General features: G+C 46.3%; 1 protein-coding gene across 1 annotated transcript in view; it reads left to right on the forward strand.

The window, feature by feature from the left end:
• LOC116981643 (adhesion G protein-coupled receptor E2-like) overlaps nucleotides 1-18,352 on the forward strand; it is a 73,177-nt gene extending 54,825 nt beyond the window's left edge. Inside the window, exons 18-23 of the mRNA XM_033034729.1 lie at nucleotides 280-515; nucleotides 5,338-5,404; nucleotides 12,597-12,688; nucleotides 14,152-14,320; nucleotides 16,428-16,508; nucleotides 17,383-18,352. Coding sequence (XP_032890620.1) covers nucleotides 280-515; nucleotides 5,338-5,404; nucleotides 12,597-12,688; nucleotides 14,152-14,320; nucleotides 16,428-16,508; nucleotides 17,383-17,400 — 663 coding nt within the window. The 3' untranslated portion in view covers nucleotides 17,401-18,352. The remainder of the gene's footprint in view (nucleotides 1-279; nucleotides 516-5,337; nucleotides 5,405-12,596; nucleotides 12,689-14,151; nucleotides 14,321-16,427; nucleotides 16,509-17,382) is intronic.
• Nucleotides 18,353-19,304: the final 952 nt, after the last annotated feature.

Below are 19,304 nucleotides of genomic sequence, written 5' to 3' on the forward strand. Positions count from 1 at the left end.
GTGCCACCCTAATATCCAGTCACATGTATAGTGGCGATAGTTTCTCTGGGTATCTGCGTGTGTGTGTCTCTGCCCACCGTTTCTGAGCATTGTTGCCTGTATCTCAGTATCTACATCAGGAAATAACCCACAAGAATGTTACACAAAAAGGTGTAAAGCATACAAATACAATCCTTCCTTTTCTGAAGAGCTTGAGGCTGTTACACAATTGCATTTACAAATTAATTTCTGCTACCACCCAGTGCTGCCCACTAACCCGGCTGTTGCCATTGTCTTTAGGTGGTGTGCGGCCTGATTGCAGGCTGTTTGCATTACCTCTTCCTCGCTGTCTTCGTCTGGATGTTCCTGGAGAGTTTGCAGCTTTTCATCATGTCCAGACACCTCACCGTCACAAACTACAGTCGCACGCACGTCATCAAACGAATATACCTCTACATTTCCAGCTACGCCGTGCCTGCTGTGATAGTCGTTATCTCCGCGGCAATAAAACCCAAAGGATACGGATCGAATAATCAGTGAGTAACAACTTATGGACAGGAATGTTTCAGTGGGATATGGGCCAAATGCTGGCACGTGGGACTAGGGTAGATGGGGCAGCTTGGTCAGCATGAACAAGTTGGGCCGAATGGCCTGTTTCCATGCTGTATGACTCTATGCCTCTGATAGGGAAATGTCACAGTTTTATAGCTGATTTATTCCTACACATTGAGAGGCCATTTGGTCCATTGGATCCATGCAAGCTCCCAGCAGACTGATCCCAGCAGTCCCATTGCCCCTCTCCTTATCTCCCTGCATCTTATTCTCTCAGTAACTCTGACTCTTTTCCAACCCACCTACACTGAGGGGGAATTCACTGCAGATCGTCATCTCCCCCTCATCTTTAACAACTCCAAAGACGTACAGGTTTGTAGGTTAATTGGCTTGGTTCTAAATGTAAAATTATCCCTAATGTGTGCAGGATAGTGTTATAACCATATAACCATATAACAATTACAGCACGGAAAACAGCCCTTCAAGTCCGTGCCGAACATTTATTTCCCCCTAGACCCATCTACCTGCAATCAGACCATAACCCTCCATTCCTTTCCCGTCCATATACCTATCCAATTTATTTTTAAATGATAAAATCGAACCTGCCTCCACCACTTCCACTGGAAGCTCATTCCACATAGCTACCACTCTCTGAGTAAAGAAGTTCCCCCTCATGTTATCCCCAAAATCTTTGTCCCTTAATTCTCAAGTCATGTCCTCTTGTTTGAATCGTCCCTACTCTCAATGGGAAAAGCTTATCCACGTCAACTCTGTCTATACCTCTCATAATTTTAAAGAACTCTATCAAGTTCCCCCTTAACCTTCTGCGCTCCAAAGAATAAAGACCTAACTTGTTCAACCTTTCTCTGTAACTTAGTTGCTGAAACCCAGGCAACATTCTAGTAAATATCCTCTGTACTCTCTCTATTTTGTTGACATCCTTCCTAATAATTAGGCGACCAAAATTGTACACCATACTCCAGAATTGGCCTCACCAATGCCTTGTACAATTTTAACATTACATCCCAACTTCTATACTCAATGCTCTGATTTATAAAGGCCAGCACACCAAAAGCTTTCTTTATCACCCTATCTACATGAGATTCCACCTTCAGGGAACTATACACAGTTATTCCTAGATCCCTCTGTTCAACTGCATTCCTCAATTCGCTACCATTTACCATGTACGTCCTATTTTGATTTGTCCTGCCAAGATGTAGCACCTCACACTTATCAGCATTAAATTCCATCTGCCATATTTCAGCCCACTCTTCCAAATGGCCTAAATCTCTCTATAGACTTTGAAAATCTACTTCATTATCCACAACACCACCTATCTTAGTATCATCTGCATGCTTACTAATCCAATTTACCACACCATCATCCAGATCATTGATGTATATGACAAACAACAGTGGACCCAACACAGATCCCTGAGGCACCCCACTAGTCACCGGCCTCCAACCTGACAAACAGCCATCCACCATTACTCTCTGGCATCTCCCATTCAGCCACTGTTGAATCCATCTTGCTACTCCACCATTAATACCCAACAATTGAACCTTCTTAACCAACCTTCCATGAGGAACCTTGTCAAAGGCCTTACTGAAGTCCATATAGACAACATCCACTGCTTTAGCCTCATCAATTTCCCTAGTAACCTCTTCAAAAAATTCAAGAAGCTTAGTCAAACATGACCTTCCAGACACAAACCCAAGTTGACTGTTCCTAATCAGGCCCTGTTTATCCAGATGCTGATATATATTATCTCTAAGTATACTTTCCATTAATTTGCCCACCACTGACATCAAACTAACAGGTCTATAATTGCTAGGTTTACTCTTAGAACCCTTTTTAAACAATGGAACATGCGCAGTACGCCAATCCTCCGGCACGATTCCCGTTTCTAATGACATTTGAAATATTTCTGTCATAGCCCCTGCTATCTCTACACTAACCTCCCTCAATGTCCTAGGGAATATCCTGTCAGGACCTAGAGACTTATCCACTTTTATATTTTTCAAAAGTGTCAGTACTTCCTCTTCTTTGAATCTCATAGTTTCCATAGCTACTCTACTTGTTTCCCTTACCTCACATAATTCAATATCCTTCTCCTTGGTGAATACCGAAGAAAATAAATCGTTCAATATCTCCCCCATCTCTTTTGGCTCTGCAGATAGCTGTCCACTCTGACTCTCTAATGGACCAATTTTATCCCTTGTTATCCTTTTGCTATTAATATAGCTGTTGAAACCCTTTGGATTTACATTCACCTTACTTGCCAAAGCAACCTCATATCTTCTTTTAGCTTTTCTAATTTCTTTCTTAAGATTCTTTTTACATTCTTTATACTCCTCAAGCACCTCATTTACTCCATGCTGCCTATAATTATTGTAGATCTCTCTCTTTTTCCGAACCAAGTGTCCAATTTACCTTGAAAACCATGCCTCTTTCCAATTTTTACTATTTCCTTTCAACCGAACAGGGACATAAAGATTCTGTACTCTTAAAATTTCACCTTTAAATTTCCTCCATTTCTCTTCCACATCTTTCCCATAAAACAAAATGTCCCAATTCACTCCTTTTAAATCCTTTCGCATCTCCTCAAAGTTAGCCTTTCTCCAAACAAAAATCTCAACCCTAGGTCCAGTTTTGACCCTCTCCATAATTATATTGAAACTAATGGTATTGTGATCACTGGACCCGAAGTGCTCCCCAACACATACCTCCGCCACCTGACCTGTCTCATTTCCTAACAGGAGGTTAGGAAATCCACCTAACAAGATGGATTTAACAGTGGTTGAATGGGAGATGCCAGAGAGTAATGGTGGATGGTTGTTTGTCAGGTTGGAGCCCAGTGACGAGTGGGGTGCCACAGGGATCTGTGTTGGGTCCACTGTTGTTTGTCATGTACATCAATGATCTGGACGATGGTGTGGTAAATTGGATTAGTAAGTATGCAGATGATACTAAGATAGGTGGGGTTGCGGGTAATGAAGAAGAGTTTCAAAGTCTACAGAGAGATTTATGCCAGTTGGAAGAGTGGGCTGAAAGATGGCAGATGGAGTTTAATGCTGATAAGTGTGAGGTGCTACATCTTGGCAGGACAAATCAAAATAGGACGTACATGGTAAATGGTAGGGAATTGAAGAATGTAGGTGAACAGAGGGATCTGGGAATAACTGTGCACAGTTCCATGAAAGTGGAATCTCATGTAGATAGGGTGGTAAAGAAAGCTTTTGGTGTGCTGGCCTTTATAAATCAGAGCATTGAGTATAGAAGTTGGGATGTAATGTTAAAATTGTACAAGGCATTGGTGAGGCCAATTCTGGAGTATGGTGTACAATTTTGGTCGCCTAATTATAGGAAGGATGTCAACAAAATAGAGAGAGTACAGAGGAGATTTACTAGAATGTTGCCTGGGTTTCAGCAACTAAGTTACAGAGAAAGGTTGAACAAGTTAGGGCTTTATTCTTTGGAGCGCAGAAGGTTAAGGGGGGACTTGATAGAGGTTTTTAAAATGATGAGAGGGATAGACAGAGTTGACGTGGAAAAGCTTTTCCCACTGAGAGTAGGGAAGATTCAAACAAGGGGACATGACTTGAGAATTAAGGGACTGAAGTTTAGGGGTAACATGAGGGGGAACTTCTTTACTCAGAGAGTGGTAGCTGTGTGGAATGAGCTTCCAGTGAAGGTGGTGGAGGCAGGTTCGTTTTTATCATTTAAAAATAAATTGGATAGTTATATGGATGGGAAAGGAATGGAGGGTTATGGTCTGAGCGCAGGTATATGGGACTAGGGGAGATTATGTGTTCGGCACGGACTAGAGGGGTCGAGATGGCCTGTTTCCGTGCTGTAATTGTTATATGGTTATATGGTTATATGGAGGTCCAGCACTGACCCTTCTCTAGTAGGTACCTCTATGTATTGCTGCAAAAACTATCCTGCACACATTTGACAAACTCCAAACCATCCAGCCCATTTACAGAATGTGTTTCCCAGTCTATGTTTGGAAAATTGAAATCTCCCACAATCGCCACCTTGTGCTTACTACTAATATCTGCAATCTCCTTACATATTTGCTCTTCCAATTCTCGCTCCCCATTAGGCGGTCCATAATACACCCCTATAAATGTTGCTACACCTTTCCCATTTCTCAGTTCCACCCAAATAGCCTCCCTAGACGAGCCCTCTAATCTATCCTGCCAAAGCACTGCTGTAATATCTTCCCTGACATGCAATGCAACACCTCCACCTCTTGCCCCTCCAATTCTATCACTCCTGAAGCAACGAAATCCTGGAATATTTAGTTTCCAATCACACAGCCCTCCTGCAACCATGTTTCACTGATCGCCACAACATCATACTTCCAGGTGTCAAGCCAGGCTCTAAGCTCATCCACCTTTCTAACAATGCTCCTAGCATTTAAATATACACATTTAAGAAACCCACCCTCTCTTATTCTCTGTTTATTATCTTTTTCTTCTTTCTTCGCTACATTTTGGGTCCGAGTGCTTCCCTTCTCTGCCTCCTGCCTCACACACTGTCTACTAGCTCTATTTGAGTCCCTCTCCCCAACCGTTCTAGTTTAAAGTCTCCCCAGTAGCCAGTTATTGTACGGGGATTGCGGGTCGGTGCGGACTCGGTGGGCTGAAGGGCCCATTTCTATGTTGTATCTCTAAACTATACTAAACTATACTAAACAGTGACCCTGTGTGTGTCAGTGCCTGCTCACAGCACTGGGCCTTCCACAAGTACCTCATGAGCCAAGTGTGAGTCAGTAACAAAACTCTTTCCTCCTCACAGCTGTTGGCTGACCCTGGAGTCAGGCGTCCGCTGGAGTTTCCTGGGGCCGGTCTGCCTGGTGATCGTGGTAAGCCTCTCCCCGGTGACTCCCCCCAACCCAACAACACTTCACTAAACGCTTCACTGCTTGCAGCTGGTGGCAACTCCATGGAGTCATAGAGTCATAGAAAGATACATTGTTGAAACAGGCCCTTCGGCCCAACTCGCCCACACCGGCCAAGAATGTACCAGCTACCCTAGTCACACTTGCCTGCGCATGGTCCATAACCCTCCAAACCTGTCCTATCCATGTACCTGTCCAACTGTTTCTTAAATGATGGGATAGTCACAGCCTCAACTACCTCCTCTGGCAGCTTGTTCCATACACCCACCTTAACTGTGTGTGAAAGTTACCCGTCGGATTTCTATTTAACCTTCACCTTGAACCCATCTCCTCTGGTCCTTGATTCCCCTACTCTGGGTAAAGGACGCTGTGCTTCTACCTGATCTATTCCTCTCATGATTTTCTATACCTCTATAAGATCTCCCCTCATCCTCCTACGCTCCATGGAATAGAGACCCAGCTTACTCAGCCTCTCCCTATAGCTCACACCCTCTAGTCCTGGCAACATCCTCGTAAATCCTTTCTGAACTCTTTCAAGCTTGACACTTGTTCATCAGAATGATGCCTGCATTAGAGGGGATTAGCTACAAGGAGAGATTGGACAGACTTGGATGGTTATTTCTGGAGTGCTAGTATGGGCATTGTGGGCAGAAGGGTCTAGTTTCAGAGAGCTAGTATGGACATTGTGGGCCGAATGGATTCTTGGGCTGGCAGCTCAGTCACTCAGGCCTGCTGGGCTGGCAGCTCAGTCACACAGGCCTGGTGGGCTGGCAGCTCAGTCACTCAGGCCTGCTGGGCTGGCAGCTCAGGCCTTGTGGGGCTGGCAGCTCAGTCACTCAGGCCTGGTGGGCTGGCAGCTCAGTCACTCAGGCCTGGTGGGCAGGCAGCTCAGAAACTGCCAGAAATTCTGCTCAAAACTCTGTGAGTGAGAAGGGGGAGAGGGTGGGGAATAAATTTTAGACATTTTTCTGCAGATCACAGCAATGAAGGAGGAAAGTCTATCCTGGCCTGGAACTCACAGGGAGCCAATGAATGGAGTGAGAAAAATACTGGGGTGAAGTTTAATACTAGCAGGGGGAATATTTACTGATGGGTCGAAGGGACTCTTGGGCTAGTACAGGCCTGATGGGCCAAAGGGGCTCTTTAAAAAAAAATCTGAGTGAAATCTCAGTGAAAGGCACTTTTTATGGACTTTTCCTGGCTTGGCGTGGGCCTTTTGGGCCAAAATGCTCCTCCTGGACTATTACCCATTTTGGGCAAAGGGGATCTTGGATAATAGGGGCATTATGGCTAAAATTAGTGGTTTCAAGCAGGCCAAACAATTCATTTCATTTCATTTCTATTGCAGTTTCCAGCACAGGGCAAGCCAAACAATTCATTTTCATTTCATTTCCATTTCCATTTCCATTTCCATTTCCATTTCCATTGCAGTTTCAAGTACAGGGCAGGCCAAACAGGTCATTGCATTTTCATTAAATTTCCATTTCCATTGCAGTTTCAAGCACAGGGCAGGCCAAACAGCTCATTGCATGTTCATTTTATTTCTGTAGATTGGTTTATGCATGCAACCAATCATATATAGGTTAGCATCACTAACCCCGCCTTACTGTATCATTTATATTAACACCTACTTCCTATGCTACGCATTTCGGTAGCAGACAGGAGGCAGTGACTACTAACATGCTGTTAAGTCTGTATGTGGATTAAAGATGATCTTAAGTTACATGTTGTGTTGATGTCATATTTACATGGTGTCAAGTTTGGGTTAACCCACTTCTCCTGTTTATCGGTTTTTATTTCCTTTTATCAAGTTTTTATTTTCCTTTTTTTGCGATGGCTTTTGACTGCCGACAGCCTGCACAGCTTATCTTTGATTGGGGCAGACACCAACACTTTAAGGGGGAAGGAGGGCCAACCCTGCATTTAATAGTGAGCCTCCCAAAAGATGCCCCAATTGCAAATATCTGCATAACAGGCAATCACCATGTCCTGCCTATGGAAAGGCCTGTAACTATTATAAGAAAATGAACCATTTCTCTGCTGCCTGTCATTCTCATAGGAAGAAGCCCTTCAGTCCCAGACCTAACCTAAACATGCTGGTGCAAGACGATAACAACTACGACTCCCAATTCAAGCTCGACACTGCCCCCGACACCAGTCCAATTAATTTGCAAGGGGAGTCAAACATGTATTAACTCCTACATGCAGCTGGCAAGTTTCCCGACCGTATAGTTTTGATAACTGTCAACAACTTTAACTTTCATGCTAAATTAGATACTGGTGCAAAAATCAATGTAACGTCAGATCAACCTCAAGCTCAACCCTAACAAGTGCAAGTTCAGGGTTTCAGAGGTCACCTATGTCGGGCACGTATTCACTTCCGACGGCCTCAAGCCCGATCCACAGAAAGCTGCTGCCATCACTGAGATGCCGGCCCCCACCTGCAGCGTTTCCTGGGTATGGTGAACTATCTTGGAAAATTCATACCAAACCTCAGTGAACTAAGCTCGCCCCTGCGACAACTGACTAAAAAGGACATTGCTTGGTCCTGGTTCCAGCAACATCAACAAGCATTTGACGCTTTAAAATCCAAGCTGACCAGTGCACCAACTCTAATATTCTTCGATTTGAAACGTCCCGTGACTATCACCTGTGATGCTTCGCGATTCGGGCTCGGTTCAGCCTGCTTACAACCATCAACTTCCCGTAGCATGACCGACACAGAACAACACTACGCACAGATCGAGAAGGAGCTACTGGCTGTCGTCTTTGCCTGCTCCAAATTCAAAGACTATATCTTCGGAAACACTTTCACAGTTGAGACAGACCACCAGCCACTGGTGACGATTGTGAACAAACCAATCCATGCTGTGCCAGCCCGCGTGCAACGCATGATGAAGTAGCTCCAACGTTCGACTTCACCCTTGTTTACAAAAAGGGTACAGACATGCACGTTGCGGATACTCTATCTCGTGCACCTCGAGCATCCTGCGAACGACACTCCTATGAACGGGAATAGCTTATGGTCCTCGGCGTTGACTTCGTTCCTACTAAACAACTACGGAGCCTAGCCGAACATATTGTCGCCAACGCCACCCTCCAAAAACTCTCATCAGTGATCAAAAGGGGTTGGCCAGACAGGCGCTCTAGTGCACCAACAGAGGTGCAGCCATTCTTCCTAGTCCGCAATGAACTGGTCATACAGGATGGTGTCATAGTCTAGGGCCACAAAGTCGTGATCCCCTCATCATTACATGATACATACTACAATGAGGCGCACAGCGGTCACCCGGGAGTCGATGCTACACTGACCCATGCACAGAACCTGTTCTACTGGCCTGGGATGGCCAAATACATATGGGACCGTATCTCCTCTTGCCCCACCTGCAACAGTCTTGAAACATACCAGCAGAGGCAGCCCCTACTGCAACAACCTCCACCAGCCCTGGCCTGGACGTCAGTGGTGGCAGACATCTTCGAATGGCGCGGTAAGCACTACCTTGTCCTCGTCGACTCGTTTTCAAACTGGTTTGAACTCGACCTCCTGACCTCCATCACATCTGAGATGGTCTTCTCCACGTTCGGCTCACCCGTCCGTTTGCAGACCGACAACGGAAGACAGTTTACCAGCCACGAGTTCAAGCTCTTTGCTAACCGATGGAATTTCCACCACATCACGAGCAGCCCTGAGTACACACAGAGTAACGGACTTGCCGAACGGGCTGTCAGAAGCACTAAACAACTGATGGAGCAATCGTGCCTGGCCAATTCAGATTTTTACCTTGATTTCCTGAACCTCAGAAACATTACCAGAGACGGGACCCTGGGATCACCAGCCCAGCGACTGATGTCCAGGACAACAAGACCTCCGATTCCGATTGCTCAGCAGAAGCTGATACCTCAAGTGCTGAAGCCTGCTTCAATCCAAAAGTGTATTCAGGAGAAACACGATATTCAGAAACGGTCGCACGACAAATCATGCAAACCCCTCCTGCCTCTACTGCCGGGACAGGTTGTTCGTTTACAAACTACCAGTGGACATTCCCGTCTGGCTACTGTTATCGGCAGAGCTGACGCACCTCGATCTTACCTTGTGGACTATGAGGGAACAGTCTACCGCAGAAGTCGTCAACATCTGCTTGCTGTGCAAGAACCCCGTCCGCCGCCGGCGGGACCCTATGCTCCACCGCTTCAGTTCCAGCCGTTCGCTGCCGAACCTTTTACCGCTCCCCACATGCCCCATACTCCTCGCATGTCCGATACTCCTCCACGAGCAGCAGCCATGACTAACCACGGGATTACCTCTCCTGCACACTTCCCCTTTCAGCCACCACAAGCCTCTCCCACGGCTTTCTCATTTCCGGGTTCACCGCGCCTCCCTCTAATCTTTCCGGTGAAGGAGGGGAGGTTTTGGTCCGTACACGTTCGGGCCGCATCAGTGGACCACCTGATAGATATGGCGAATTTGTTTAACTTTAATAGCATGGGTGCTCACTCTTTAAGGGGGAAGGATGTAGATTGGTTTATGCATGCAACCAATCATATATAGGTTAGCATCACTAACCCCGCCTTACTGTATCATTTATATTAACACCTACTTCCTATGCTACGCAGTTCGGTAGTAGACAGGAGGCAGTGACTACTAACATGCTGTTTAGTCTGTATGTGGATTAAAGATGATCTTAAGTTACGTGTTGTGTAGATGTCATATTTACAATTTCCATTTGCATGGCAGTTTCAAGCACAGGGCAGGCCAAAGCTCATTGCATTTTCATGTCATTTCCCTTTCCATTGCAGTTTCAAGCACAGGGCAGGCCAAACAGCGCGTTGCATTTTCATGTCATTTCCATTTCCGTTGCAGTTTCAAGCACAGGGCAGGCCAAAGAGCACGTTGCATTTTCATGTCATTTCCATTTCCATTGCAGTTTCAAGCACAGGGCAGGCCAAACAGCGTGTTGCAATTTCATGTCATTTCCATTCCCATTGCAGTTTCAAGCACAGGGCAGGCCAAACAGATCGTTGCATTTTCATGTCATATCCATTTCCGTAGCAGTTTCAAGCACAGGGCAGGTCAAATAGCTCATTGCAGTTTCAAGCACAGGGCAGGCCAAACAGCTCGTTGCATTTTCATGTCATTTCCATTTCCATTGCAGTTTCAAGCACAGGGCATGCCAAACAGCTCTTTTCATTTTTGTGTCATTTCCATTTCCGTTGCAGTTTCAAGCACAAGGCAGGCCAAACAGCTTGTTGCATTTTCGTGTCATATCCATTTGTGTTGCAGTTTCAAGCACAGGGCAGGCCAAACAGCTTGTTGCATCTTCACGTCATCTCCATTACCGTTGCAATTTCAAGCACAGGGCAGGCCAAACAGCTTGTTGCATTTTTCACGTCATCTCCATTTCCGTTGCAGTTTTAAGCACAGGGCAGGCCACACAGGTCGTTGCATTTTCATGTCATATCCAGTTCCGTAGCAGTTTCAAGCACAGGGCAGTCCAAACAGCTCGTTGCAGTTTCAAGCACAGGGCAGGCCAAACAGCTTGTTGCTTTTTTGTGTCATTTTCATTTCCATTGAAGTTTCAAGCACAGGGCAGACCAAACAGCTTGTTGCATTTTCATGTCATTTCCATTTCCGTTGCAGTTTCAAGCAGAGGGCAGGCCAAACAGCTCGTTGCATTTTCATTTCATTTCCATTACCGTTGCAATTTCAAGCACAGGGCAGGCCAAACAGTTTGTTGCATTTTCACATCATTTCCATTAGCATTGCAGTTTCAAGCACAGGGCAGGCCAAACAGCTTGTTGCAGTTTCAAGCACTGGGCGGACCAAATAGCTCGTTGCTTTTTCACGTCATCTCAATTTCCGTTGCAGTTGCAAGCACAGGGCTGGCCAAACAAATCATTGCTTTTTCATTTCCTCTCCATTTCTGTTGCAGTTGCAAACACAGGGCAGGCCAAACAGCTCATTGCATTTTCATTTCATTTCCATTACCGTTGCAATTTCAAGCACAGGGCAGGCCAAACAGTTTGTTGCAATTTCACATCATTTCCATTAACGTTGCAGTTTCAAGCACAGGGCAGGCCAAACAGCTTGTTGCAGTTTCAAGCACTGGGTGGACCAAATAGTTTGTTGCTTTTTCACGTCATCTCAATTTCCATTGCAGTTGCAAGCACAGGGCTGGCCAAACAAATCATTGCTTTTTCATTTCATCTCCATTTCCGTTGCAGTTGCAAACACAGGGCAGGCCAAACATCTCATTGCATTTTCATGCCATCTCCATTACGGTTGCAATTTCAAGCACAGGGCAGACCAAACAGCTCGTTGCATTTTCATGTAATCTCCATTTCCGTTGCAGTTTCAAGCACAGGGCGGGCCAAACAGCTCGTTGCATTTTCATTCCTTCTCTATTTCCGTTGCAGTTTCAAGCACAGAGCAGGCCAAAGAGCTTGTTGCATTTTCATTTCATTTGCATTTCCGTTGCAGTTTCAAGCACAGGGCTGGCCAAACAGCTCATTTCATTTTCATTAAGGGATAACAAATCATTTATTGCAAGTACATTGCAGACTCACAGTTCAGTTGATTCACAGCTGAGAATCACAGTTGTGGCCTCTCCCTCACGATTTTCCAGATTGTCTGACACACGTCCAGGCATCCAGGGTTTTATAGTCCTGCGCTCCCCCCCCCACCCCCCACCCCCCATGGAAGGGATGTTACCTTCGTCATCGTGATTGACAGGCGAGAGGACCAATCAACTGATCTCAAGATTTTTTAAACACTCATAACTTTTTTATTTTCCTTCGATCAGAAAAATCCTTGGGGCTGCCTCAGCGGAGGAGGACTGTGAGTAAGGTGGCCAAAAATTATAGCGATATAGGGGAGCGTTCTTTCTAAAATCAATAAACAGCGCAGACAGGAACTGGTCAAGATGAGATTTAGTTATTTTGATGAGAGGGTTGTTATTTTGCACAAAGAGTGGTCTGTGCCTGGAACGCGCTGCCAGGGGTGGTGGTGGAGGCAGATAAGGTGATTATGTTTAAGAGTGGTTGAGATAGACACATGGATAGGCACGTGGCAGCGGAAGAGAATGGAAGGCATCAGAGGGAATTGCGTGTGGGATGTGGAGAATGCCGGCCTCAGGAAACTGTTTCTCTCCCTCTCCAGGTCAACACCGTGTTGCTAGCTTGGACGCTCTGCATATTGAGGAAACATTTTGCTTCACGCAACAAGGAAGTGTCAAAGCTCAAAGAAACCAGGTACGTGGAGCAGAGAACATAGAACGGTACAGCACAGCAACAGGCCCTTCAGCCCATCATGTCTGTGCTGACCACGATCAACGTTGCAACTCATCCCATCTGCCTGCGTGTGGGCTATATCTCCCCATCCTCAGCCTGTTCAAGAGCATGTCTGAATGTCTCTTAAATATGACCATGGTGTCTGCTGCCACCATCTGTCCTGGCAGCGCAGTCCAGGCACCCATCACTGTGTAAAAACAACTTGCTTCTCATATCTCCCTTAATCTTTCCCCCTTACACTTTAAACCTATGCCCTCTAGCATTTGACCTTTCCCCCATTGAGAATAAAACTCTACCCACCTTATGTGTAGGAAGGAACTGCAGATGCTGGTTTAAATTGAAGATAGAAAGAAAATGCTGGAGTAATTCAGCGGGACAGGCAGCATCTCTGGATAGAAGGAATGGGTGACGTCACCCATTCCTTCTCTCCAGAGCTGCTGCCTGTCCTGCTGAGTTACTCCAGCATGTTCTGTCCATCTACCCACCTTATCTTTGCTTCTCATAATTTTATGTTTTTTTATCACTCATCGCTCTGCCTCAGTCGTTCAGGTGAACACAATCCAAGTTTGTCCAACCTCACCTGAATTTTAAAACTCTCTGATCCAGCCAACATTCTGGTGAACCTCTCAAATCTCCTTTAACTTTCACCCTCTGTGCGTTAAGCCAAGCCCTTTGGTATGTGAGATTTCCACCCTGAGAAAGTATCCATCTTCCTTATTGACGTCCCTCATAAATTTATATACTGCTCATCAGGTCACCCCTTAGCCTCCGTCATTCTGGAGAAGGCATTCCAAGTTGTTCCAAACTCTCCTTATAGCTCAAACTCTCTAATCCTGGCAGCATTCTGGTGAATCTTTTCTGCTCCCTCTCCATCTCCATCACAATCTTCCTGTGATCTGGTGACCAGAAATGCAGGCAATGGTCCAAATGTGATCCCTGGTGACTGAGTGGGCTGAGGGATGGCAGGGTCCCAGGGTGGGTCTCTGGCCACGGCGCTGGTCTCTGACCATGGTGACAATGGAAGTGGAAAGGGAAGCTAGATTAGTTTACAGATACATCTTGGAACCAGGCCCTTCGGCCCACTGACTCCATGCTGACCATTGATCACCCGTTCACACTAGTTCTATGTCATCCCACTTTCTCTACACTCACTGCACACTTGGGACAATTTCCAATTAACCTATAAACCCACACATCTTTGGGGTGTGGGAGGATACCGGAGCATCCAGAGAAAACCCACGTGGTCACAGGGAGAACGTTCAAAATCCACACAGGCAGCACCCAAGATCAGGATCAAACCCGAGTGTCTGGCGCTGGGAGGCAGTAGCTCCACCCGCTGCACCATTGTGCCGCCCCTTAAGTCAGGATCAGTTTCTTCATGATGATGTTCCCATTGACCTGCTCTCTTCCCTCCTTGTGCACAGAACCCTGACCCTCAAGGCTGCCGCACGGATGCTTGTTTTGGGAAGCACCTGGATCTTGGGAATATTCCAGGTGGATGAGAGCACCATGTTGTTGTCCAACTTGTTCACCGTCATCAACAGTCTGCAGGGGCTGTTTGTATTCCTCATTTACTGCGTCTTCAACCGCCAGGTGAGGAGAACCTCCGCAGAGAAGCCTTCCCTCCTCTGATGCTGCTCTTTGCACTCTGACACGGCTGTGGTCAATGTTCACACCGTCTTTCAATGACCCACGGACTGGGAGCAAGAATTGCCCACTTGCTCCTTCACATTCCCTCCGCCATTTAGTAAGACCATGCTGATCTGATTGTGATCTCCCACCTTCGTTCCAGAACAAGGGGTCACAGTTTAAGGATAAGGAGGAAGTCTTTTAGGACCGAGATGAGAAAAACATTTTTTATACAGAGAGTGGTGAATCTGTGGAATCTCTGCCACAGAAGGTAGATGAGGCCAGTTCATTGGCTATATTTAAGACGGAGTTAGATGTGGCCCTTGTGGCGAAAGGGATCGGGGGTATGGAGAGAAGGCAAGTACAAGATACTGAGTTGGATGAACCGCCATGATCATATTGAATGGCGGTGCAGGCTCGAAGGGCCGAATGGCCTACTCCTGCACCTATTTTCTATGTTTCTATTGACCCTCGATCACCCTTCACCCCATCCTGATCCAGAAGCTCTCCATCTCTCTGGGAATGTTTTCCAAGAGCCTGCTCCCACTACATTTTGAAGCAGATTGGTGGTGTTTTGGATTGTGAGGAGGGTAGTCTCAGGCTACGGACAGATATTGATCAGCTGCTGAGGTTGGCAGACCAAAGGCAGATGGAATTCACGATAAGTGTGATGTGTTTTGGGAGAGGATGTTACCAGGACTTGGGGGTCTGTGCTATCGGGTGAGTTTGAGCAGGCTAGGGCTATATTCTTTGGAGCGCAGAAGGATGAGGGGTGACCTGATAGAGGTGTACAAAATCATGAGAGACGTTGTTTGGGGAGATGCACAGAGTCTCTTGACCAGAGTAGGGGAATCAAGAACCAGACGATATTGGTTTAAAGTGAAGGGGGAAAGATTTGTTACAAATCTGAGGGGTAACATTTTCACACAAAGGGTGGTGGGTGTATGGAACGAGGTGCCTGAGGAAATAGTTGAGGCAGGGACTATTGCAAGGTTTAAGAAACAAGTAGGCCGGTATATGGATAGGCCAGATTCAGAGGGTATGGGCCAAACGCAGGCAGGTGCGACCAGTGTAGATGGGACATGTTGGTCGATGTGGGCAAATTGAGCCGAAGGGCCTGTGTCCACACTGTATGACTCTTTATGACTCTTAATGGCAGGAAACACATGAATGATGGGGTATTCAGGGACAGAGACACCTTGATGTACGAGTCCTTAGTCCACTGAGGGTCACAGCACAGGTGTGTAGGGTGGGAAAGATGTCTACACTTTGCCATCTTCATTGGCTGGGCCAAAGAATATAAGAGCAAGGATGGTATGGGGCAACTTTATAAAGCATTGGTGAGGCCACGTCTAGAACATTGTCTCCAGTTGTGGTCACCTCAGTCTAGAAATGACATGATTGCTCTGGAGATGGAGTAGAGGAGATTCACCAGCACGTTGCCCAGAGTAGAGAGTCTCAATTATGGATGGAGACTGGGTTTGTGTCCTTGGGGCGTAGAGGGCTGAGGGGGGACTGAGAGAGGTGTACAAAATGATCAGGGGCAAGGATAGTATTAAATCTCCCTCACAGCAGTGATGTCAGTTATCGGAGGGCAGAAGTTTAGAATGGATATAAGGAAGAATGTTTTCACTCAGAGTGGGTTGGAGTTTGGAGCCACTGCCTGAGGGACTGTGGAGACACGGACTCTCACAACATTTAGACAAACACTTGAAGTGCCAAGGCATAGAAGGCTACAGGCCAAGTGTGGGTAAATGGGATCAGTATTGATGGTTACTTGATTGTCAGCATGGAGAGGATGGGCCGAAGGGCCTGTTTCTCTGCTGAACAACTCTGTAACTGAAGAGAGATCCAGACAATCATGACCCTGTCATGGTGGACAGGCCAACCCCAATGGAGCTGGTAAGAAGAGGAAGCATCTTGGAGACTCGCTCCTGAGTGAGTGATCCCATTGAGATGCTAATGGCAGAAGCCACTAGATAAGTGTGAACTCTCACTTGACTTTGGGACAAAGCGCGTTGAACGGTTGGAAGTTTTCTCCATGGGTTGAAATATTCCCATTTTGTTGAAGGTGGCGACTGAATGTCGGAAATGGTTGACCAAAAAGCACAAGAATTTCACCACCGAATCCTCACAGATTGAGATGACTGAGGTAAGGAGCTTTATCCGGAAACACAGAACTCCTCAGCAGGTCAGGCAGCGTCTGTGGAGAGAGAAACCAAGTGAATGACTCTGGTCGATAATCTCACATCAAACTAATCAAGAATCAGTCAATCTCCAATTTAAGAATATGCATTAACTTGGCCTCAACAGCCATCCATGGCAATGAAATCCCCAGATTCACCACCCTCTGACTAAAGAAATTCTTTATCTCTTTTCTAATGGTATGTCCTTTTATTCGGAGGCTATGGCTCAGTGCCGTCAAATGCTCATCATATCTTAGCCTAATCATTCCTGGGATCATTCTCGTAAACTTCCTCTGGACCCTTCCCAACGCCAGCACATCCTTCCACAGATATGGGGCCCAAAACAGCTCGCAATACTCCAGATGCGGTCTGACCAGTGGCTTATAAAGCCTCGGCATTACATCCATCCTTATTAAGACTCAACATTACATCACTTTGTCCCGTTGTTGATTCCCAGTAGAAGATGCCCTATAGTGGCCATCTCCAACAAGTCCACATTCATCCACTGAGCCTTGACATTCAATCACATTATCATTGTCGAATCCCCCTCCATCACGTCCTGGGGGTCACCACTGGCTGGAAACTCTGGTAGATCAACAAGCACAGTGAACAGAGGATCCTTAAGTCTATGATAGACACAAATAGCTGGAGCAACTCAGCGGGACAGGCAGCTTATCTGGAGAAAAAGAATAGGTGATGTTTCGGGTCGAGATGCTTCCTCAGACTGAGAGCCGGGGGAAAGGGAAATGCATCAGGTTTCATGAGGTCCATGAGGTTGGTCTCAACTGTGTGTTGCTAAGAACGAGACAAGTCATTGCATTCTCATTTTGTTTTATCCAGACTTATAAAACGTCATAAGCGGAAGGTTCAAGACTCAAGGACAAGATTTATCTCAGTGGATCTTCCTCTTTTCATGCTCTCTCACTGTCATTCCCCAACTCGCTCTGCTTTCCACCCTGAAGATTATGGGTTGAAGTCACGCTCCAGTGGTGGGAGATTAACGTTTCAAGACTGCTCGCTCCTCCAGAGTTATTTGGCTCATCCTGGGCTTGTGAAAATACACTGTAGAATGTAAGGCAGTGTCTGCAAGTGAGCTGATCAGGGAATGTGTGGATGAACATTGGCTTTTGTGCATGTGACCACAAATATATTTCTGGACTTTAGCTAATTTTCCAAGTTTTGCCCAACCATCCCGCATTATTCAGCATTATTCCCCCTGAGATACTTGGCAGTGCGGACAAGACTCGGACATCACTGTTGGCATCTGATCTGAAGTCAACGTCAGCCCAGATTTGGACTTGACCTTATCCCAAACGTTGCAAACACAAGTATGGACTGGTGCATGTGCACGGTCCAGATACACACAGATCATGTACACACGTGTACACCACATACTGACAGATGCAATACACCTGCAAAACAGATCAGGACAGAACGTGGACATGTACACAATTCATATAGAGTACACAGACAGAGGTACACACAAAAATACATACACACACATGCATGTACATATTAACACACACTCACAGACGTGCACATACTCAGATGCACTCGCAGGCATACACACACATGCATACGCACAGGCATGCGCACACAACACATACACACACACAGACCTGCACGCACAGACAAGCACACACACAGAACCGCACACGCACATATACAAATACACACTCGCAGACCCATACACAGACCCGCACAAACACAGACCATCACACACACAGACAGTCACACACACACAGACCCACCGTACAGACACACACACACAGACCCACATAAACAAAAACCAGCATACACACGGGCCTGCACACACACAGACATGCACACACACAGACCAGGACTCACACAGACCCGCACATACACAGACATGCACACACACAGATGCACGCACGCACACAGACATGCACACACACAGACCAGGACTCACACAGACCCGCACATACACAGACATGCACACACACAGATGCACGCACACACACAGACACGCACTAACAGACCCGCACACACACACACACAGACACGCACTAACAGACCCACACACACACAAACATGCACACACACAGCCGTGCACACAAACAGACCCGCACACACACAGACACGCACACACACAGACACGCACACACACAGACACGCACACACACAGACACGCACACACACAGACACGCACACACAAACCCGCTGCACAGACACACATACACAGACCCACACAAACAAAGACCAGCATACACACAGACCAGCACTAACAGACCGCACACGCACAGACACGCGCACACATAGACCCACACACAAACACAAATAGACTCCGCAATCACAGACTTGTGGCACAATTGCAGCAGAGACACAGCACTCAGGATCTGAGGCCAATCTTAACGTTTCTTTGACTGCCCAATGCAGTATCGATGGAACAAATATCACACCTTCTCCCGTTCTCGTTCTGTGACAGTGAACCTCCATGAACAGAACCAGCTTGTAGCTTCTTGCTTTATTCATTTAAAAACAATGTGTATGTAAAACATACTTCAATTATTTTTCTTATTGTAATAATGTGGTTTATTTACAAAGGAACCTATGCTTAGAAATCACTGCACTGTTGTTCAAAGTTCATTAATTAAGCTACACAAATAAATATTATTGCATCTACCAAGCCAAATGCAATGCCTAATGCTTAAGTGTAGATGAGATATTAAAACCTTGTGACCTGTAACGTCACCTGTCCATTCCCACCACAGATGCTGCCTGACCCAATGAGTTCCTCCCCA

This window comes from Amblyraja radiata, chromosome 15, assembly GCF_010909765.2.
Source record: "Amblyraja radiata isolate CabotCenter1 chromosome 15, sAmbRad1.1.pri, whole genome shotgun sequence".
Lineage (NCBI taxonomy): Eukaryota > Metazoa > Chordata > Chondrichthyes > Rajiformes > Rajidae > Amblyraja > Amblyraja radiata.